General features: G+C 40.6%; 1 protein-coding gene across 2 annotated transcripts in view; it reads left to right on the top strand.

The window, feature by feature from the left end:
* The window catches only part of SLC9A6 (solute carrier family 9 member A6), a 50895-nt gene extending 28091 nt beyond the window's left edge, over positions 1-22804 (top strand). For both annotated transcript variants that reach the window (XM_027533631.1, XM_027533632.1), the window contains 5 exons: positions 897-1050; positions 6849-6879; positions 9109-9188; positions 14738-14843; positions 20122-22804. In XM_027533631.1, coding sequence (XP_027389432.1) covers positions 897-1050; positions 6849-6879; positions 9109-9188; positions 14738-14843; positions 20122-20394 — 644 coding nt within the window. In that variant the 3' untranslated portion in view covers positions 20395-22804. The remainder of the gene's footprint in view (positions 1-896; positions 1051-6848; positions 6880-9108; positions 9189-14737; positions 14844-20121) is intronic.
* The last annotated feature ends 354 nt before the right edge of the window (positions 22805-23158 follow it).

Raw genomic sequence — 23158 nt, 5'->3', positions numbered from 1 at the left:
TTGCATGAGGTGGCCAAAGTATTGGAGTTTCAGCTTTAGCATCAGCCCTTCCAAAGATAATATATTAGACTCCCTTAAACATTGAAATCACAGCCTCCAATAAAACATCCTTTTTAAAAGTGTCCCATTCCTTTCTGTGGGAGTTTTCTCATGTTCTGGTTCCAAATTCCCAGTTCAGAACTATGTTAAGTGTAGTGGAGGAGGTAAAGATGAACACATTTTCACACAAAAATCTATGTGCATGTTTATGGCAGTTCTCTTCATAATTGCCAAAACCTGGATACAGCCCAATTGTCTGTCTTCCAGTGAGTGAGGGAGTATGCAAAATAATGGCACCTCCATGCCATGGAATATTCCTCAGTGCTAAAAAGAACAAACCAGTGATACATAGAACATATATGGACCTCAGAGGCATTGTGCTGAGCGAAAGAAGCCAGGCTCAAATGGTTTCATTCTGTATGTTCCATTTACATGACATCCTCAAAAAGACAAAAACCCAGCAATGCAGAGAAAATCAATAGTTACCAAGAGTGTGGTAAGATTATGAGAAGTTAGACCAAAAAGAAGGTAGCACAAAGGAATTTGGGAGAGGGGTGATGAAACCACTGTGTCTCGGTTGTGGTAGTGGTCACACACCTCTATACATTTGTCAAAACTTACGGAACTGTACACCCGAAAGAGTGAACTTTAGTGTAAGTACATTTTACAATAGAGTTTAAAAAATTATTAAATGATCAATGCTTGTGAGTATCATCTACTAATTCTTTTTGTATTTGGTTGTATATACCTACGTATGTTGAAATATGTGTTTGTTCATGCTATTCTAAGGTCTCAGAATGTACCTTATGTCTTTGAATTTATGAAGTTCATGTTGTCCTCCTCCTATTCCCTTGTAGGCCTTCGTGGCGCGATGGCGTTTGCCTTGGCCATTCGAGATACGGCCACTTATGCCCGGCAGATGATGTTCAGCACCACACTTCTGATTGTGTTTTTTACTGTGTGGGTATTTGGTGGTGGCACCACTGCCATGCTGTCATGTTTGCATATAAGGTATGTATTGATTGGGGACCTCATTTTAGTATTAAAATGTAATTTGTGTTATTTTTCTTTTAACCATGAGAGAATTTTAAGCTTAGATAAGTCCCTAATATTTCATTTCTTCCTTATAATAAGTATATAACATGTAGCACAGAAAAAATGGAAAATATGCAAAGGAAGGATAAAAACTATTGTTAACACTTGGAGGGATGTCTTTCCAGACCTCTTGCTCTGCTCCATGTATTTTTTTTAACAAAAAGAGGCAACACTGTAGGTACTCTTATAAACTGATTTTTAAATATAATATAGCATAGACATTTATGTTAGTAAATATCATTATTTTAATGGCTGCTTATATTGTAATTTATTAACCAAATCTCTACCATTGGACTTTTGTGTTGTTTTTAGGTTTTTGTTATTACGGCTGAGAATTTTGCTCTTACTATGATTAACAGTGTGAGTGTTTGGAAATGCATGTACCAATGTGCACTTGGCTATTTCCTTAGGATGCATTCCTAGAAGTCGAATTGCTTGGTCAAGGGATATGCATATATTTAAGGCTTATTATTCTTATCTCCAAACTGGATCAAAAATTTTCTTGTATCTGCAGCATATGAGACAGTCCAATTTATCCCAGCCCAAATCAATAACTAGATATTATCATTCTTTCTTATCTTCATGATCAGCACTGTTTCTGACCTGACAATCCAAGGCCAAGGTTGTAAGATCTTAGTCTTGAATGCACACTAGTTACTGTATTCAGTTGGAAAAAGCTCTGTTGTATCTCAGGAGTTCTGCATTTGTTTCCATGGGTACAGCAGTCTATAGTTAAAGCCGTTGTAGGTTTTACTTCTGTGTTTGCTGTAACTTCATAGATCTTGAGAGCTACTGAGCTTCCATAATGTGTAAGGTTCATTAGAGAAAATAGTATTTCTTTCACATCTTACAGAGTCCATTCTCCATTTTATGCCTTTCTTTTAATACTCTAAATAGCAACCAGCCCTAAATCAGACTTTGAATATTGTTATGATTGTCTTTCTCTTTACTGTTCTAATCCTTTTATTACAATTCCTGTGCTGTTATTGTGGATAATTAAAAATACATCAAAATAATGTTCTTGTAACCCTGATTATTACTTTAGGGAGGACCTGGCATTTGTTGAACACCTTCTATGTGCTGGGCATTGTGCTAAGTGCATTTGATATATTTATCTAATCACAATCACTCCATTTTACAAGTGGGGAAATAGAGGCTTTAAAAGTTTCTAGTTGTTCAAGCTCATAAATACCATTAATGGTGGACAGAGGAGCCTCCAATCTCACTTGATTTGTCCTAGACCTCTGTATCAAGAAATGAGGATGGTCCATTTTGGAAGGATTAAACTCCTTTTTTTTCCTCAAGAGTTTTAAAACAAACGTTCTTCCTTATTCTACTAAGGAAAACAAAGCCAAAGCTAAATGTAAGATAATTTAGGAAAAATAACACTCTTAAGTGGAATCTCAGTGTTTAGGTAGAATCAGTTCTCTTCCCTCATTGCCTTTCACACGTACTAAACCAAATACCCATGTTTACCCCACCCCCCAGAAAAAGCTCCCCCAAAACCTACCTACTCACATAAAGCTGAATCCACCTCACCAGCTTTGCAAGCTCTTTGGCCCCATCTTGCCTGTCCTGTTTGGCATTCAGTTGTATACATTATCATACAGTCTTAGGTTAACTATTATTAATGTTGTTGTTTGGGGGTTTTTTGGCCTCTTTGCAGAGACTGGAATTTAAATTTCTCTTACCTCCCCCCAAATTTGTTGAGTATAATTGTGAGAATACTAAAAAGTCCTTCAGTTTTAACATATATGCAGGATTAGGCTTGACTTTGAGTTCTTGCCCCTTTGTTTAGTAATTCTGTGATCCTGAGCAAGTTCTTTAACCTTTCTAAGCCTCAGCTTCCCCATTGGTAACATGTGTGACAGTACTTTCCTCCAGGGTTGTTGTAAGGATTCCTGAGCTCATGTCTGTAAAGCTCTTAGTACAATACTTCAAATGTGTCTTTTATTCATTTATTCAATGAATACTAACTTAGCACCAGCCATGTTCCCAGTGCTGTTTTAAGGTGAAATTTAGTGGCCGTCAACTGGCAGCAGTTCCCCACAGGGGCATTTGGCAGTGCCTGGAAACATTTCTGATTGTCACAGTCAAAGAGAGGGGGCTGCTACTGGCATCTTGTTGGTAGAAGCCAAGGATACTGCTGAACATCCCACGAGTACACAGAGCAGCCCCCACAACAAAGAGTAATCTGAGCCAAAATGTTGGTACTGCAAAGGTTAAGAGACCCTGATCTGGAGAGGTACAGTGGTAGTAACAAGATAGAAAAGGTCTCTGGTCTCATAAAGTCTGTACTGTAGTGGGAGAAGACAGATAGTAAACTGGCAAGTAAGTAAATGAAGATGACTATTTTAGATGATGTTAAATGCTCTGATGGCAAACAAGGTGCTATGATAGTAGGTGGGCATAGAGTGCATTTTATCGATGGAGCTCAAGAAAGGTGTCTCTGAGGTTACATTGGAGCTTAGGATACCTGAATGACAAGATAATGCCAGTTAAGCAGTGAGCAGGAAGAAGAGTGGTCCAGGCAGAGGGGAGAGCAAGTACAAAGGTTCTGAGGCAGGAACAAACAGCCTGTTGAATGAAAAGGAAAAAAGCCCACCTAGGTGGAATATAGTAACCAAAAGGCAGGTAGGAAACAAGGTGGGCAAGATCCTTTAGGGGCAGAGCTTGACAAATGTGTCCTGTCAGGGGCCAGAGAATAATATTTTAGGCTTTGAAGGCCATATGGTCTCTGTCTCAACTACTCAACTCCAGCATGAAAGCCCCATAGACAATACATGAATCAGTTGCCATGGCCATGCTCCCACAAGACTTTATTCACAAAAGCAGGAGGTGCACCAACTTGGCGTGGTCGGTGGAGCCCTGCTATTGGTTCTAGTAGGACACAGTAAGGAGTTTGGATTTTAAAATCCACTCGGAACTTCCCTGGTGGTCCAGTGGTAAAGAATCCGCCTGCCAATGCAGGAGACAGGGGTTCGATCCCTGGTCTGACAAGATTCCACATGCGTTGGAGCAGCTAAGCCTGTGCACCACAGCTACTGAGCCTGGATGCCCTAGAGCCTGTGCTCCACAACAAGAAAAACCACAGCATGAGAAGCCCATATACCGCAACTTGAGAGTAGCCCCCACTCGCCACAACTAGAGAAAACCCTCACGCAGCAACGAAGACCCAGTGTAGCCATTAAAAAGAAAATGTAGTATAAATAAAACAAGAATGTCTTAAAAATAAACTTTCTGTTTAAAAATAAATAAAATCCAGTTGCTGTCTTGTAGGATTTCACAGCAAGAACGTGATGTCATCTGTCCTGTTGTGTGGACAGTGGCTCCTCAGTGAGTGAGAGCCAGCCAGCTCTTCCTCTGTCCTTTTGCGTAGTTTGTGACAGTCACCTTTGGCTCCTTGTTGTGTACCACACATAGTTTGCACTTCCCCGTCTCTGAACCTTTGCTCACATTGTTGGCTCTGCCTGGATTGCTCTTCCACTCCCAGGAAACGACATAGCTCAAACACCGCCTCCTTTCACCCTCTTCTTTTCTCTCAGAACCACTCTTCTGTCTGCTTACTGTAGAGTACGTCTGTTATAGCACTGTTTTCAGTCAGCCTTGTAATGATGATGTTATTATAAGAGTTACCATTTAGCAAGTGTTAATGATGAAGGACAGGGAAGTCTGGCCTGCTGCAGTCCACAGGGTCAGAAAGAGTCGGACACAACTGAGCGACTGAACAACAACAATGATGTATCACTGTTTTAAAATCTTTAGACACATTTTCTTGTTTAGTTCTTGCAGCAACTCTGCATGGGGGCCATCACCCCCATTTCTCAGGTGATAGAACTGTGGTTCATAGGGCCGCATGACTTGACTAAGTTCAAACAGCTAGAAAGGAGCTGAGGTCAGATTGGAACCCAGCTCTTCTGGACTGCAGAGCCCTTGGGGATTGCGCTGTAGTTATGTCTGTCTTTCCCACCAGTCTGTGAACTCCTGGAGGGCAGGGCTGTGTGTAAATCGTGTCTATGCCCTATGCTTAGCACAGTGCCTGGCAGGTGGTAACTGCTCTGATAAATGTTTATTACGTTAACTTGGCCTCCAACACTCTTGCATCTGAGAATTAAACTTGTGTTGTCAAGACCACTAGATGTCACTTGAGATACACAAATGTGGTTAGAGTTTAATATGGCGAAGGAGGTATTAAATAGCTTCTGGCCATCTTAACAAAGAAGAAACGAGCATTTCTTGGAATTCTGAATCTAGTTATGACCATCTGTTTTTCAAGTATTTGGCCCTGATTCTCTTGCCTTCCAGATAAGGTCGTGCATCATTTTCCTCCCTTTGGTGTTACTAGGCTGCTCCTGCTGCAGCTTCTCACACTGCTATTTTTTTCTGTGTTGTCTGTAGTAGTGGCCTTAATCGATAAACATTTGAGCACCTATTGTGTGTCAGGTACTGTGCTAGACTCTGGGGATACAGAGATGAATTGGGACATGACCTTTACCCTCAAGGAGCTCACAGTCTTATCTGGGGAGACGGACAGGTAAATAACTATACTCTACTATACTAAGTATTATAATAAAAGAATTAGAAAGTACTGTAAAAGCCCAGAGGAAAAATGATCCTGACTGAAGGGGTCATAGAATGGTTCCTTTGGAACTCAAAAAAGGAGAACAAAATAAGGGACAATACAGTTCAAATAGAGGGACCAGCACAAGCACAGACATGGAAGCTCAGGAGAGGACAGGGTCTGGGGCAAGGAGCAGTCGGGTCTCACTACCAGCAGGTGTTTGGGCGAGGGTGAGGGGAAAACTGGGCCAGAGTGGCAGGGGTGGCTAATTTGAAGAGTCTTGAATGCCACACAAAGGACTTTAGACCTGACCCTCTGAGTTACAAGCTGGTCTCAGAGACTTTTGTAAAGGTAGTAAGCCAGTGAGCTCTCTGCTTGAGATGGCTAACTCTCAGGGAGAGCCTGGCAGCAGGGGACCCTTACAGCCAGTTGCTCCAGATGCTGTGAGTCAGAATGAGGTCCCAGCTTGAGCAGTTGAAATGGAAAGGAGAGAGGATCTGAGAGACAGTTTAGAGGGAGAATGAACAGAGGTGGTGAGTGCTCAGATTGAGGAGATAGAGGAGTCAAAGAGAGCTTCTCATAATGAAGCTGTTCCCTGAGATATTGAAAGCAGATAAAAAAGAGTCATGAAGAACCAAGGCTAATAGCTATCCATTCACCTATGGAAAAACACCCTGGAATTGGACCTTCTCTTCAGTCATCATAACAGAATGTTGCCAGGAGAGCTGAGAGGTCTGAAAACATGCAGCTTCCTCTCGGAACTGCAATGGGCCAACCTTGTTTGTGGAACTGCCCTAGAGTTCTTATTCGGCCACTGGGCAGCACTGCTTGCCCTGACTCCTGCTTATTGTGGACTTGGTTACAAAAGAAAAAGTTATTTTTTCTGAAACTGGTAAGTGGGATTGGCTTGCGGGAAGAGAAGGTTAGTAGACCCTGCTTACCTTAGGAGTCAAGCTGTTGCTAAGGAAAGTGGCAGGAGCCAAAAGTCTACAGCAGCAGCCATTGAGAAGCACAAAAATATTAGTCATTTCATAGCTTCTGTGTTGAGAAAAATAGTTGCCTAAGAGTACTCATATGTGAATAGGGCTTTTTTTTTTTTTTTTTTTTTTTTTTTGCTTCAAGATCTCATTTGCCTTTTGTGTTTTTCTTTTAGGGTTGGTGTTGATTCAGACCAAGAACACTTGGTAAATATGCATTTGTGTTGTCCTGGCATTTCTGTCAAATGTGTGGTTGCTTGGAAAGAAAACAAGTCTACGTAGACTTCATGCCACTGTTATTTAGATTCTGTACTATTTGCATCAGCTTTTAACTGACATCATATCATTCCTGGCTTTTCTCACTGCTCGATAGAGACAAAACTGAATTTTAGGCCGCGTGTGGTTATCAAGGGTGACAGCTCCCCTATCTGTGGGCAAGGCTGGGCTTTGGCCACAGACAAGAGCAGTCCCTTAAGCACTCCTGGGTTTTCAAGTGACTGTTCTGGCACGGGGAGCCTTTTTCCATTTTGGTTTCCGCATGAAGTCTTGTCTCTGATGTAAGCCCCACTCCAGCTGCTTTTCCTGTGCAACTTTCAAATTGGATGACCAGCAGCTGCCCTTGAGAACTGCCTGGAAGCCTTGGGCTCTTCAGCCAGGCTTCCCTGCCTGTTCAGGAGAATGTGCTTTCTTACCCTCTGCCTCAGCCCTGCCCATGTTTCCTTGCTTACACTCATGTGTCACTTTCTCTGTTGTTTCCTTGAAACAGAACTTGGTAGACTAGTGCATTGTAACTCCGTGCTTTCTCTAGACTGACCACCTTTTCCTGGTATTTTTCTTCCACCTTTTAATGCTTTCTGAGCACAGCTGAATAGGTGCCTCTGCCCTAGACATGAGATGGGAAATAACAGAAATGAGGTTTTTGAAAATGGAAAGCATCTCTTTAAAAACAATAGTTCTTTTTCTTGTCTGAAACAGGCCCTGGTCTACTTGTCTTCAGAGTGTAATTAAAAAAATTTTTTTTGTCAGATTCATTTCCTGAATGCTAATTTTGCTAGCTATCGAGTGATGAGTTTGTATGTGACCTAGGACGCACCTGCCTCTTTTGTGATCAGAACCTTAAAGTATAATTTCATGGGTTTGAAATAATTGTACAAACCAGGCTGGATGAGTTCCCATGATGCTGAGTTCCTGGGGTAGTTTCCAAAGGGTAATAGCCCCTCAGTGCCTCCACCCCCATGTCGAAAAAAGAGTAGTGATCAGACAGCTCCCCAGACCAATGTTTGATCACCATCTGTGTATGCCTCTACCTGTTATGTCCCCTCTGTCACCACAGAGGACAAATGGAAATGGAGTGACAGGGAAAGAGCCAGGTAGGTGAGTACCAACTGTGACATCCAGAAAAAAATGTCATTTTTACTTTGCCCTCAAAACTGTGGATGCCTTGGCTCAGTATATTGTTTACTCAATATTTCAAGTGTCCACTGGGAAGCACAGAGGAAGATTTTAGTAACTATGGAACATGTAGGGGTTAGGTTTACAGGTGTTCGTGTGGTGAGGGGATCATGAGATTTGTAGATTTGTTGCTCTTCTAAAAAGTGGAGCTATACAAACTAATGCCTCCTGATGTGAAAGTAAACACTGTAAGCCTGTTCAGTGTTCTCAGACATTTTGTATTTTGATACCTACTGAGAGGAAGATTCACTTATTTTGAGGATCAGGAAAAACAGGAACAAAACAGGAACCAAACCCAGAATCTAAACTGTACTCTTTGAAAATCTTGGAAACAGAACATTCATGCTGGAAAGAGCTTTTGAGTAAGGTTCGCATTGTATTCATGAAAAAACTCAGGCTGGGAGGGGAAGGGACTTGCCCAACTAGTTCACATCAGAGCCGAGATGAACCAGATGGCCTCACAGCGCCACTGCTGACTGCTCCGTGTTACACATGGGGATGCAGTTTATGTTTTGGGGGGAGCTGTTTTTGAAGAGATCCGCTTGCTGTGTTAGTTTTCCCTCCTACCCAGCCTGGCTTACCATGGAATTTCCCTACTTACTTAAATTTTGCTAATGTTCTAACAACATAATAGCATCTTTGAAAATGCCAGTTAGTTTTGAGACCCATGACAACTCCCAAAGATCAGAATGTTTATGGGATGTTTTCCGCTTAAGGTGCAGTTCACATTGTGGGTGTAAAGCTTTCAGATTTAGGGGGTGGATTATCCCACATTAATTTTGCTAAATGCCAGTCGACTCATAAATCAGGAAGCAGCCTGAGTAATAGAAGTGTTCAGAAAAATACTTCAGTTTCTTATTCCTAAGCTGCAATATACAAGCTCTTAAATTAGGCTATATTTGTAATTCTACAAAGCAATGACTCTTAAATGAATGTGTTTTTTGTCTTTATGTATATATTGACTTACTTATTGTCTGTTTGCAGGGTATTCCTGAAAGTGAAAGAAGAACTACCAAAGCAGAGAGCGCGTGGCTCTTCCGGATGTGGTATAACTTTGATCACAAGTATCCTTAATTGAGAAAAAAACAGTATGGATATGAATGATTACAATTTAATGGAACAACTGTTTTGACTACTCTTTTCCTGAACTGGAATATAAAACATACCTTTGGTCTTCCTTTTCCCCTTCAGTGTAGTGGAGAAGGTTATCCACACACATGGATGAATTCCTCTGAAAACCCGTGAAGCCAGTAGGGACTCAAGAGCCTTTATGATAGACTTGCTTTGATATATAGGTTTATTTATGGAGTAAACTTTAATATTTATTGTCTTTTAGCTAATTGAGTGAATGCCGCAAAAGGAATTTGTTGGTGTTTGTCAGTGTGCTTGCTAGGGTAAAAAAGGAAAGGCAGGCTTAGGAAGAAGCATGGGAATGAGAAACTCAGCAATGCTAGATACCGCAGTGATCATTGATGTCTTTTCTCTGACCTTTCCAAAGACTGGAGGATTCTCCTCTCCATTCAGAATGCCAGTGCTTCATTATTTACCAGATTTCTTTCTTGTCCTATTGTAACAGTCTTCTTCATAGCTATACTTTAAGTCAGGTTATATATAATAACCTGTTTAAATCATGCTTTTAAAAAATTTTTTTAAAGGATACTTTTTATATGAACTATTTTTGAAGTCTTTATTACATTTGTTACAGTACTGCTTCTGTTTCTGGTTTTTTGGCCAAGAGACATGTGGGATCTTAGCTCCTGGACCAGAGCAAACCCAACCCCCCTGCATTGGAAGGCAAAGTCTTAATCACTGGCCCACCAGGGAAGTCCCTAAATCATGCCTTTTAAAAAATTGTATCACTCACTATTTATTAAAATTAATTTCTTATTTGAAAATTGAACTAGATAAAGGGATTATGGAGTTCTTTCTGGCTGAGACTTTAAGTGAATCAGAACCTAGTTTATGTTCTGTTGAAGTGACTTTGGGACAGCTATGTAAAATCCTTTTTCCTTGCTTTTGACTTTCTGATCAAAACCTTCTATGTTTAAGAAAAATGCACTTGACACTTATCATTAGAAGCTACTACTTACTATATTCTGTTTGCTAGATTTTTACATTCACTTTCTGGAAGGATTCTAATATATCGAAACACGAATGAATGCGTATCTATGGTATTGTTCAGTTGCTAACTTGTGTTCAACTCTTTGCTACCCCATGGACTACAGAACGCCAGGCTTCCCTGTCCTTCACTATCTCCTGGAGTTTACTTAAACTCATGTCCATTGAGTCGGTGTTGCTATCTAACCATCTCATCCACTGCTGCCCCCTTCTCCTTTTGCCTTCAACTTTTCCTAGCATCAGGGTCTTTTCCAGTGAGTCAGTACTTCGCATCAGGTGGCCAAAGTATTGGAGCTTCAGCTTCAGCATCAGTCCTTCCAATGAATATTCAGGACTGATTTCCTTTAAGATTGACTGGTTTGATTTCCTTGCTGTCCAAGGGACTCTCAAGATTCTTCTCCAGCACCACAATTTGAAAGCATCAATTCTTTGGTGCTCAGCCTTCTTTATGATCCAACTCTCACATCTGTACACGACTACTGGAAAAACAATAGCTTTGACTATTTGGACCATTGTCAGCAGAGTGATGTCTTTGCTTTTTTATTATGCTGTCTAGGTTTGTCATAGATTTCCTTCCAAGGAGCAAGCATCTTTTACTTTAATGGCTGCAGTCACCATCCACAGTGATTTTGGATCCTCCAAAAAAATCTGTCACTGCTTCTACTTTTTCCCTTCTATTTGCCATGAAGTGATGGGACTAGAGTTCAGATCATGAACTCCTTATTGCAAAATTCAGATTTAAATGGAAGAAAGTAAGGAAAACCACTAGGCCATTCAGGTATGACTTAAATCAAATCCCTTACGATTATATAGTGGAAATGACAAATAGATTCAAGGGCTTAGATCTGATAGACAGAGTACCTGAAGAACTATGGATGGAGGTTCATGACTTTGTACAGGAGGCAGTGATCAAGACCATCCCCAAGAAAAAGAAATGCAAAAAGGCAAAATGGTTGTCTGAGGAGGCCTTACAAATAGCTGAGAAAAGAACAGAAGCTAAAGGCAAAGGAGAAAAGGAAAGATATACCCATCTGAATGCAGAGTTCCAAAGAATAGCAAGGAGAGATAAGAAATCCTTCCTCAGTGATCAATGCAAAGAAATAGAGGCAAATAATAGAATAGGAAAGACTAGAGATCTCTTCAAGAAAATTAGAGATACTGAGGGAACACTTCATGCAAAGATGGACACAGTAAAGGACAGAAATGGTATGGGCCTAACAGAAACAGAAGTGACTAAGAAGAGGTGGCAAGAATACACAGAAGAACTATACAAAAAAAGATCTTAATGACACAGATAATCATGATGGTGTGATCACCAACCTAGAGCCAGACTTCCTGGAATGCCAAGTTGTGTGGGGCTTAGGAAGCATCACTATGAACAAAGCTAGTGGAGGTGATGGAATTCCAGTTGAGCTCTTTCAAATCCTGAAAGATGATGCTGTGAAACTGCTGCACTCAATATGCCAGCAAATTTGCAAAACTCAGCAGTGGCCACAGGACTGGAAAGGTCACTTTTCATTCCAATCCCAAAGAAAAGCAATGCCAAAGAATGTTCAAACTACCACACAATTGCACTCATTTCACACACTAGCAAAATAATGCTCAAAATTCTCCAAGCCAGGCTTCAGCAATCCATGAACGGTGAACTTCCAGATATTCAAGGTGGTTTTAGAATAGGCAGAGGAACCAGAGATCAAATTGCCAACATCTGCTGGATCATGGAAAAAGCAAGAGAGTTCCAGAAAAACATCTACTTCTGCTTTATTGACTATGCCAAAGCCTTTGACTGTGTGGATCACAATAAACTGTGGAAAATTCTGAAAGAGATGGGAGTACCAGACCACCTGATCTGCCTCCTGAGAAATCTGTATGCAGGTCAGGAAGCAACAGTTAGAACTGGACATGGAACAACAGACTGGTTCCAAATTGGGAAAGGAGTACGTCAAGGCTGTTTTATTTAACTTATATGCAGAGTACATCATGCAAAATGCCGGACTTGATGAAACACAAGCTGGAATCAAGATTGCCAAGAGAAATATCAATAACTTCAGATACGTAGATGACACCAGTCTTATGGCAGAAAGCGAAGAACTAAAGAGTCTCTTGGTGAAAATGAAAGGAAAGAGGAGAGTGAAAAAGCTGGCTTAAAACCTAACATTCCAAAAGCGAAGATCATGGCATCTGGTCCCATCACTTCATGGCAAATAGATGGGGAAATAGTGGAAACAGTGACAGACTTTTATTTTCTTGAGCTCCAAAATCACTGCAGATGGTGACTGCAGCCATGAAATTAAAAGACGCTTGCCTCTTGGAAGAAAAGCAATGACCAACCTAGACAGCATATTAAAAACCAGAGACGTTACTTTGCCAACAAAGGTCCATCTAGTTAAAGTTATGGTTTTTCCAGTAGTCATGTATGGATGTGAGAGTTAGACCATAAAGAAATCTGAGTGCCGAAGAATTGATGCTTTTGAACTGTGGTGTTGGAGAAGACTCTTGAGAATCCCTTGGACTGCAAGGAAATCAAACCAGTCAATGATAAAGGGAATTAGTCCTGAATATTCACTGGAAGGACTGATGTTGAAGCTGAAGCTCCAATACTTTTACCACCTGATGGGAAATACTGACTCATTGGAAAAGACCCTGATGCTGGGAAAGATTGAAGGCAGGAGAGAAGGGGGTGACAGGGGAAGAGATGGTTGGATGGCATCTCCAACTCGATGAACATGAGTTTGAGCAAGCTCTGGGAGTTGGTGATGGACAGGGAAGCCTGCAATGCTGCAGTCCTTGGGGTCACAAAGAGTTGGACCCAACTGAGCGAGTGAACTGAACTGATAGTGGCTGGACCTTCCCAATGCAGTGTTAAATATAAGTGATGACAGTGGGCATTCTTGTCTTATTCCTGACCTCAAGGGATATTTTTCAATATTTCACCATTAAGTATGATATTAGCTATAAGTTTTTGAGATATCTGTGATCAATTTAAGAAAATTCTCTTTTTTTCTAGTTTGCTGAGAGTTCTTATCATAAATAGGTATTGAGTATTATCAGACCCTTTTCCTGCATCAATTGAAATGATCACGTGTTTATTTTTTTCTCTGTTAGTGTTTTATCTTGCTGATTTTCATCAATTGAATGTTAAGCCAATCTTAGTTTGGTGGAACAAATCCCATTTGATCATGATATGTTATTCATTGTGTGACACTGGATTTAGTTGCTCATATTTTGTGTCTATTTTCATGAGAAGTATTGGCTTGTGATTTTTTTTCTTGTAATATCCTTATCATGTTTCTATAATAAGACTGTGCTAATTTTATAAAACAAGTAGGGAAGACTTTTTCTCTTTTTCTGTTTTGTGGAGGACTTTATGTAAGCTTGGTGTTGCTTCTTAAGTGCCAGGAAGATTTTAACCAGTGAAGCTTTCTGGGCCTGGAGCTTTTTGTATGAGCAATGTTTTAGTTTGTTTGATAGATACTGGACCATTCAGATTTTTTGGTCAATATTTGATAAGTTTTAGTTTGTAGGGAATTTGTTCTTGTAGAGTTAAACACCAAGACTTATTAGCCTCAGTACTAAGTACCCTGTTAAGTACCACTGAACTAAGATGTGGTAGTTTCTGTACTTGATGCACTAGTACAATTCATCATTCCAGATTTTCAGTGATTTTTGTGTGGCAAGATGTTTTATGAACTATATAAGTGTGTTTATACAAAGTACTTTAACCTTAGAGTTTATGGGAATTTATGTAAATTTCTTTCATTTTTAATTGAGAACAACCTTAGGTTGTAATTTTAGAAAGTAGGGAATATGTATATGTGTCTTTCTCCCTTTCTCTGCTTTTTCTTGTGATTCTCTCTTTTTTCCTTTCAAGTATCAAATATATTATTGCATCTGTTTTTATTTTTGGAGAATAGATGAATGCTAAAATGAGAGTCTGTGACAGAGGAACTCATGATGCATAATTTTTAAAAATATTTTTAGAATTGCATTTCCTCTGATACTGAAGTTTCAACTCATTGAAGAGGCCAGCTGAATCCATAGTAAATAATGAAAACCATTTTTTATTACTATATTCTACTACTGAAATGTTTAATCGCTTTTCAGGCTCTTTAGTATTCTTTCTTCTGTATCTCCTTCGGTGCTAAATCGAGTGTGATTTTGCCTTTAGTAAAATCATAAAGGCAATATGATGTAGTGGTCAAAAGGTCATAGGATCTGGAATCAGACTGATCTGGGTTTGAGTATTGGTCCTCCATTTACTTGTGTGACTTTAGGCAGATCGTTGACTTCTGTGAGCCTGAGTTTCCATATTTGTAAAACAGAGATAATATTACAAAATTTTAAAATGTTGCTATCTCACTGACATAACAGGGTCATGAAGTGGGATATTTGCTATCTGAAGTGGTTGGTACACTGTGACAGTGATTGTAATCAAGCAGAGTGTTCTTTTTAAATTGATAAAGAAAGGAACACAGCTCTTCCTTAACCAGCACAGCTATCTGAAGCCTCTGTTGACGCATAGCGGGCCTCCTCTTACCACCACCCTGCCTGCCTGCTGTGGCCCCATTGCAAGATGCCTGACCAGTCCCCAGGCCTATGAGGTAAGTTGGTTTCATCCAGAACCTCAGTTCTTCATTAAGTTAAATTTAAATGTATCTGCTCTATGGATGGGTGACTGCTGTTTTTGTTTTGTTTTGCTTTGCTTGCTTTTATGATATAAAAGCCACAAGCAGGAATATAAACATATGTTGCTCAGCTAGAAAGTGCACTGAAATCTCTAAATTTATTATATATATAATAATTTTTATATAAATTGTATATGGAATAGATATAATTTATCTCTAAATTTATTATAATTCACAGTGTTTGAAACATCATTTGAAAACAGATATGGAATAGCATCTTGCTATCAGTAATTTTAGTAAAAAAATTCTATTTCTGTGCTGGTTTTCAATTTCAGAGAAGGCAATGGCAACCCACTCCAGTATACTCTTGCCTGGAAAGTCCCATGGGTGGAGGAGCCTGGTAGGCTGCAGTCCATGGGGTCGCTAAGAGTCGGACACAACTGAGCGACTTCATTTTCACTTTTCACTTTACTGCATTGGAGAAGGAAATGGCAACCCACTCCAGTGTTCTTGCCTGGAGAATCAATTATTTGCAGCATGTGGTCTGAACTCAATACTAACTTTATATATTTTAATCTATAAATTTGGATCATCACAGTCATGATGAGAGGATTACTAAAACATTTTTTGATGCTCCTAAAGTGCAGCAGATGGTCTTTTATTTCATATATAAGGGCAAGTTTATCTACCTGTATTGTATATCTCATGGGAGGCATCAACATACCTAGATATAATCTAAATTCCATATTTTTCCTTAACTGCCAATGTAAGATTGGTAATTTAGCAGGTACTGCAACAAAGAAAGAAATGACAAATGCTAAGCAGTTTTTATTTTAAAATATGAGCATTTAGTTTTTTTCAAGTTTTTTGTTAAAAACTTTACTTCTAACCCAATCCTTCAAAAATAATCTGTGACATCAAATAAAGTCCCCATGTTAACAAAACCTGTCAGTTTTGACTACTCTGATGTAACACCTTGAGAGGCAAGGGTGTGGTAAAACAGTGTAGATGTGTGTGCACATGCACACCCACACACACATACACACTTCCTTATGACCTCCTCTGTGGTGTTTTAGCGTAGGTCTCATGGAGAATGGACAGGGAAGGGGAGCCTTAGCTGGGGTGGCACCTGGGTCAGGGAGGAGTACCCTGCAGCACTATGTTATGTTGAGTCCATACACTGACTGCTGGTGGGTGGGGGGCACACCCCATGTTGTCTTGTCCCTCCCTCCCACTTTACCCAGGCTCCCGTATCAAGCACAGTGCCCATTCCCTCTTTACCCTGTTAGCCCACATGGCTGTCTGCTGAGGGGTCAGCCAGCTTTGTCAGCTAAGTCAGTGAGGCCTGGCTGTTGGATTCCAGAGACCTACTCACCATCATGAAAAGCCAGAAGAGCTGCACAATGCCTGTGTGTTCTGTGGAATATAGCAGAATACAACATTGTTCTATTTGCTTCCTTGGGCTGTCATAACAGAGTACCCCAAACTTAACAGCAGAAATTTACTGTCTCACAGTCTGGAGGCTGGAAGTCTGAGGTCCAGGTGCCAGCAGGGTTGGGTCCTAAGGGCTCTGAGAGAGAGTCTATTCCAGACCTCTCTCTAGCTTCTAGCGGTTTGCAGGCCATCTTTGGCATTCCTTGGCTTGAAGATGCATCACCGTGATCTCTGTCTTCATCTTCACCTGGCATTTTCCCTGTGTGTGTGTGTGTGTGTGTGTGTGTGTGTGTGTGCACGTGCAGGTCTGTGTCTCCAAATTTCCCCTTTTTATAAGGACACCCTCCAGCCATACTTGATCAGGGCCCACACTAAAGACCTCATCTTAACATGATCCCTTAAAAGTCTGTACTTCCAGATAAGGTCACTTTCACAGATACTGGGAGTTAGGATTTCATATTTCTAGGGGATGAGGGGGATGCAGTGTAACCCAGAACAACCATAAAACTTCATTTCTAATTTAATTTTTTGTTATGCTGACTCCTTATTAAATTACAAAAGTAGCATACTTACAGGAGAAGGCAGTGGCACCCCACTCCAGTACTGTTGCCTGGAAAATCCCATGGATGGAGGAGCCTGGTAGGCTGCAGTCCATGGGGTCGCTAAGAGTCAGACACGACTGAGTGACTTCACTTTCACTTTCCACTTTCATGCATTGGAGAAGGAAATGGCAACCCACTCCAGTGTTCTTGCCTGGAGAATCCCAGGGACGGGGGAGCCTGGTGGGTGCCGTCTATGGGGTTGCACAGAGTCGGACACGACTGAAGCGACTTAGCAGCAGCAGCAGCAGCATACTTACAGCCAGATATTCAAACAGTATAGAATGTACAAAGTGATAAATGAAAGTCACTCTCTTTCTCCCACCACATCCCCTAGAGACAGTCTTTTTAAGAGTTTATTGTGGATAGTCCCAGATATATTTTATCTATACAAACTTCTATGTGTGTATATAACTGTCTGTTATTGTTTTTTTACAATGGGATTGTTGCAGGAAGGCGGACCCCTTCCAGGGCCCGAAACTGGGCTCTTGTCTAACACTCGGAAATGAACTGTCCGAGGAGACACATGTGCTGACAAAGCAAGAGATTTTATTGGGAAAGGGCACCCGGGTGGAGAGCAGTAGGGTAAGGGAACCCAGGAGAACTGCTCTGCTGTGTGGCTTGCAGTCTCGGGTTTTATGGTGATGGGATTAGTTTCCGGGTGGTCTTTGGCCAATCACTCTAATTCAGAGTCTTTCCTGGTGGCACACACATCGCTCAGCCAAGATGGATGCTAGCGAGAGGGATTCTGGGAAGTGGATGGACACATGGTGTCTCCTTTTAACCTTCCCCGAACTCTTCTGGTTGGTGGTGGCTTATTCCGTATTCCTTATCAGGATCTCCTGTCATACAACAACTCATGCAAAGTTACTATGGTGCCTGGCCAAGGTGGGCGGTTTCAATCGGTGTGCTTCCCTTAACAGGATTATAATAGTATTGTCCTGCTACTTGCTTTTTTTCACCTAATGATCCACAGCATGGATACCTTTGTAAGAGTCCACAAGAACCTTCTGTCTATTGGTGGCTGCGTAGTGTAGCTTTACTAAGGTTGATCTAGTCAGTCTCATTCCTTTTGTGTTTTTGTTATTACAAACAATGTTTACAGTGAGTATCCTTGTATATATGTTTACCCAATAATATAAAGTTATAAAGAATAGATTTTAAAGGTTAAATCGCTGGGTCAAAAGGCATATGCATTTTAAGATTTGGTAGCTATTGCCCCAAACTTCAAACTTAATAAAGGCAGTCCAAGGTGCTGAAGAGCCCCTGCTGATGTATGAAGGCCCCACAGAGCTTTGTTGTGGGCATTGCTGAATTAAGTGATAGACAGGCTCCTTAGACTTACAGCTTAGACTTACAGCTGGATTGGCTTGGAAGGGATTATGGCTGGTTGGTGGAGCGGGTTTCTTTGGTTTTTAATTTACAGGTCTTTTTCTTTGAGTGTTGAGGCAAATCTCTAGCAACAGCAAAGAATTTTAAAATTTCCAGCAACAGCAAATGTGAAATTTTAGTCTAATAGTGTCCTCAGTCTATTTGACTATCTTAGACAAACTTAACATTTTTAAATGCACAGGATAGGAGAGTTGGGTGTAGGAGGTTTCTATCTACTTCCCTCAAGGAGTATTAGTCACAGACTTTTTTTGCTGTATCAACATGAATATTTACAATGATTCTTACTCTACATTTAAATAAAATGACTTTCTGATTTTTAAAAGTAATAAGTATTCATTATAATAAAATTTCAGATAATACAGAAACATAAAGAAAACTATAAAAACCATTAGCAATCCTATCATGCAGAGCTTGCTATCATCATTTTGTTGAATACCCTTCTAGACTTTTCTATTGTTGACTGGAAAAATAGTCACAACCTAAAAGTTGGAATTTGGGGTACTTCAAGTCTGGGAGGCAGCATCTCAAGAAACCCTGAGAAAACTGTTCCCTGGAGGTGGGAGTGGGGGGAGTGGGGTGGATTGGAGCTGAGGCATAGGGTAGGTGGAACCAGGTTATATAAAAATTTTGCAACAAAGGGTGGGAAGTCTGAATGTCAAAAGTTTTTGTAAATTAAAGAAAACCAGATATCCCAAAAGAAGGAATCTAGTGCTTTTTTATGATGGGAAGATGGCAAAGTCTGGGCTCACTGAAAGCATTCCTTTGAAATGCACCTCAGCTGTGTGGGGCGGGTATCCTATGTTTTCACACCCTGAGCTCCCTTGGGGCTCACTGTGGGCTGTGGCTGCAGTTTGATGGCTGCTGGATGGCAGGTATTCTTTCCTTCCTGAGTTTCCTCAGGCTCACCAGCTCACATTGGAGGGCTGCAGTTTCTTGCTGACTGTGACATCATTGTTTACTGATATGTGGTGGTGGTTTAGTTACTCAGTTGTGTCTGACTCTTTGTGACCCTGTGGGCTGTACCCCACCAGGCTCCTCTGTCCATGGGACTCTTCAGGCAAGAATACTGGAGTGGGTTGCCATTTCCTTCTCCAGGGGATCTTCCAGACCCTTTCTCACTATGCACATGTACATTTTTTAATTAACCAAAATGGCACTATATATCCTGGACACTTTTCCCTCTTCTGGAACTTTATGAAATTATATTCTTTTTGGCCCCCAAATTTCCATTAGAACAAAAGCTTTTTGAGCTGCTTGACAAGTATGTAATGAGGGTAGTGAAGGTTCAATATTTCTAGGCATTGTTGACATGAAAGTAAGTGCTTCATTTATTTAAACCTATTCAGCAATGAATTGCACTTACATTTAGTGAATACTTTTCTGTGTACCCCAAATTGTTAGGTGGTTGAACTACAGCATACAAGGGATTTAGAGTCTAGTGGGGGGAGATGTGATGCAGATCCCTGCATGTGCAGCTATGAAAAGGGGTAAGTGCCACTGTAGGGAGAGGGCTAAGTGCAGGCTGCTAGGGAAGAACACAAGAGGGCACTAAGCTAGCCTTGGACGATCAAAGAAGACTTCTGGGAGAAAGTGACTTTTAAGTGAAAACCTCAGTGATAAGTAGGAGCTAATACCTGAAGGAGGGGAGAGGAGACAGGAGGTAAGAGAAAGCAGTAGAGATTTTGGCAGCTGTCAAGCACTTCAGTCTGCAGGCACACAATGGGGCAAGTGGGGTCAGAGAAAATACAGCATCCTTGAAAATTCAGCTATTGGAAATGTTTCTTTAATTTTTCATAATAATTCTCAAAACTTGTTTTATTTGCATTTAGAACCAGGAACAGTTGAAAGACGATGACTCTGATCTCATCCTCAATGATGGTGATATTAGTTTGACGTATGGCGATTCTACTGTGAACACTGAGTCAGCATCATCCGGTGCCCCTAGGAGACTTATGGGAAACAGTTCTGAAGATGCCTTTGATCGGGAACTTGCCTTTGGGGACCATGAACTGGTCATTCGGGGAACACGCCTGGTTCTACCTATGGATGATTCTGAGCCCCCCTTAAATTTGTTAGATAATACGAGACACGGTCCAGCCTAAGCTTACTAGTTACTCACTTAGTGATCTGTAAAATTTGCACATGTGATTGTGAAGAAATTCGTACTACCTAAAAAGTCCCAGTGCATGTCTCTGAATGTTTAAGCTATATAAATGCTATTTATTTATATAGCATTGAAAGACTATAAATACCCTGTACAAGGCAGATTGTGAACAAATTCTTCATTTTACTTTTTATTGGCCGCACTATGTAGACTGGACCTGTTTAGAAAGTTAATTTCACAGTGATGTCTTGTGTTCTGTTAGCTTTATGTCTCAGTTCAGGTATACAAGGTGACAGATTTACTCTTTCTTATATTTACCTGCCACTTAACCAGAGCACCAAGTTCTTGTGATGTGAATTAATTTTGTCTTGTGGGAGGGGAGGGAGAGGAAGGAGGGAGCACTGTTTCTGGGGGAGCCCAGGCAGGAGAAGTTGCTTTGTTGGAAAGTTATGTTGATTGCTGCTGCCTTTGTTGTGACCTTTTTCTTTCCTTTTTGTCTGGTGGCCTGTTATGGTGCATGAGGCCAGTGGCTTCGGATCTTGCCCATTCAGGTTGGGGAGTGAAGTGCTGGGGCCCCTTTTCCCCTTTGCCGTGAAAAAGTAAATTTTTTGGCTCCAGTACACTGCTACTCAGAAAAGAACGCTATGCATGACTTCCAAGACTTTGTTTCTTTTTTCCAGACCAAGACCTTGGAAAGAGTTGCACCATCCAGCCCACTTAGCCAAAGTATAGTTGTATATAGTTCGGAACACTTGATTTCGATTTGGAGGGGCTGGGGTGGGCAGAGGACAGGAGAAGTAAGGAGCGTAGTGGTTTCAGAGAGCTCTCCCCCCAAATCTGTAAATACTCTATACCAGATAAGTTTAAATGAGAAACTCGATTGCTGCTTACTTTTTGATTATGTACTTTATCTGTATAGCAAGCTTTGTGGTCAGAAGTTTTTATACCAATTTAAATCGCTGCTCTTTAGCAGCCAAACAGGAGCAAAATGTAAAATTTTTGAATTGACTGTGTCTACTTGTCATTCGTTAGTCTGTAGTTGATGTTAATTTATGAATCCATGACCGTTCCACAGGACACCACAGCCAGTCAGGAGAGAATACAGCGCTCCCGAGCTTGTTGTGAGGACGGTTCTGCCTTTGTGTTACCAGGTGTAGTTGTCTTCATGTTCATGTGACTTTTAATAGGAAATACCTAAGCTGCCATGTTTGTTTTGTTTCTTACAGTTTTCAAGGAAGAGTGTATAACAATTGCCCATTTCATATGCAGAGTATGAAAGTGTATTCTATTTTGTAATGCTGCAAATACCTAACAGTGTATTGAATGCTTAGCAGAGGGGATCCTTTCCAATGTTGATTCTGACCTGTCAGAGTTTTGGAAGAAAAACAAACTTCTGTAGGTTTTTTCCCCCTCAGGTCTGAGTAGCATTGCCTTAAATCTTATCCAATTTGAAAACGGTTTTGTTTATGTGATGTTCAAATTGTCCAATGCAAAATATCTTTCCAAACAAAATATACTTATTTTCCCAAAGGTTTTCTTGCTGTGATGCAAACACTCCTTGCGGTTTTAAGGGAATTCTACTGTTGATCCCTTGAGTGGCAGCTCTAACTGTTGGCATAGCCATTTGTTATGTAGTGGTAGCGACTTTCCTGCTATGCAGGAACCCGTGAAGTGTGCATTTTCTATAATGTGTGCCTCTTCATGCCGTCAGTAATTTCTTGTTAACATGTTTGAGGGGCTTTGAACTTCAGCGTCATTTACCCACAAAGTCATTCACGCTGTAAAAGGTTATACAAGGAATTCACAACTACCTTTTTTATCCTGTCAAGTTACTGGGCTCACTTTATGAAAATGACTGTAAATACTTAGCATGACAAATTCAGTAACTTGTCTGTTTCAGCATGCATGAGACTTTTTCTTAGGGAAACTGATAAAGCTTGAGTCAACTGAATCTGCCTTCGTACTTTATCAAAGGGGAACCAAGCCTGCTGTGCTTAAATCAGCATCTGGAAGATTCTCCTCTCCTCTAATCTATGTGTGCATCTCCAAGCAAAGAAGAAAACAAACTCTGCTCATCCATCTGTTGGTTTAAGACACCTGAATGAACCTGGATGAGGTAGAGCAGAATTCTCATCATGCACAAGTAGGACTGTTCTCGGACTTGTTTTCCTGTCCTTTGTGGACCCTACACGTGTGAATGACTTGAACGTTGTGTCTTTTCAAGTTATTTTTTAAGGTTCCTTGGCATTGTATCCTAGTTGTCCGTGTTTGGCAGTGTGCTGTTAAAGTAATAGACTTTTAATCTTTATGTATTTTTTTGTTTTCCCTTGGAGGACTTGGACAGACGTTATAGTGGTTTCTTTTAGGAAAATCTGTCATTAAAAAAATTATAGCCTTGCAAGTAACCATTCATGGTGTTTGAGTCACAGTTTATTCTAGTAAGAGGTAAAGAGTGCTGACTTCATTTATTTTTCTACCTATATACCTACTGGGAAAGGGGGAAGACTGGTGTTTTTTTTAAAAAAGCAGCAAACAGAAACCTAACAGAACATAACTTATGGGGTGGCACATTTTTGGTGCTTATGTGTAAGGCTGGATGTGTTTGCTCATGGGCACAGTTGGACCATTTAAGAAATATGATTCAAAGCAGTTGAATTCTGTTATATTGATTTGTAGCCTGTTAGCTCAGTAATGGATAATGTCATGAACATGTTAACTTCCATTATGTGGGGAGAGTAAATTCTGTAAAAAGTTAGGTAAGG

This window comes from Bos indicus x Bos taurus, chromosome X (assembly GCF_003369695.1).
Source record: "Bos indicus x Bos taurus breed Angus x Brahman F1 hybrid chromosome X, Bos_hybrid_MaternalHap_v2.0, whole genome shotgun sequence".
Classification (NCBI taxonomy): Eukaryota; Metazoa; Chordata; class Mammalia; order Artiodactyla; family Bovidae; genus Bos; species Bos indicus x Bos taurus.
The sequence above is the reverse complement of the archived record's forward strand: the minus strand, read 5'-3'. Positions and strand labels throughout refer to the sequence as shown.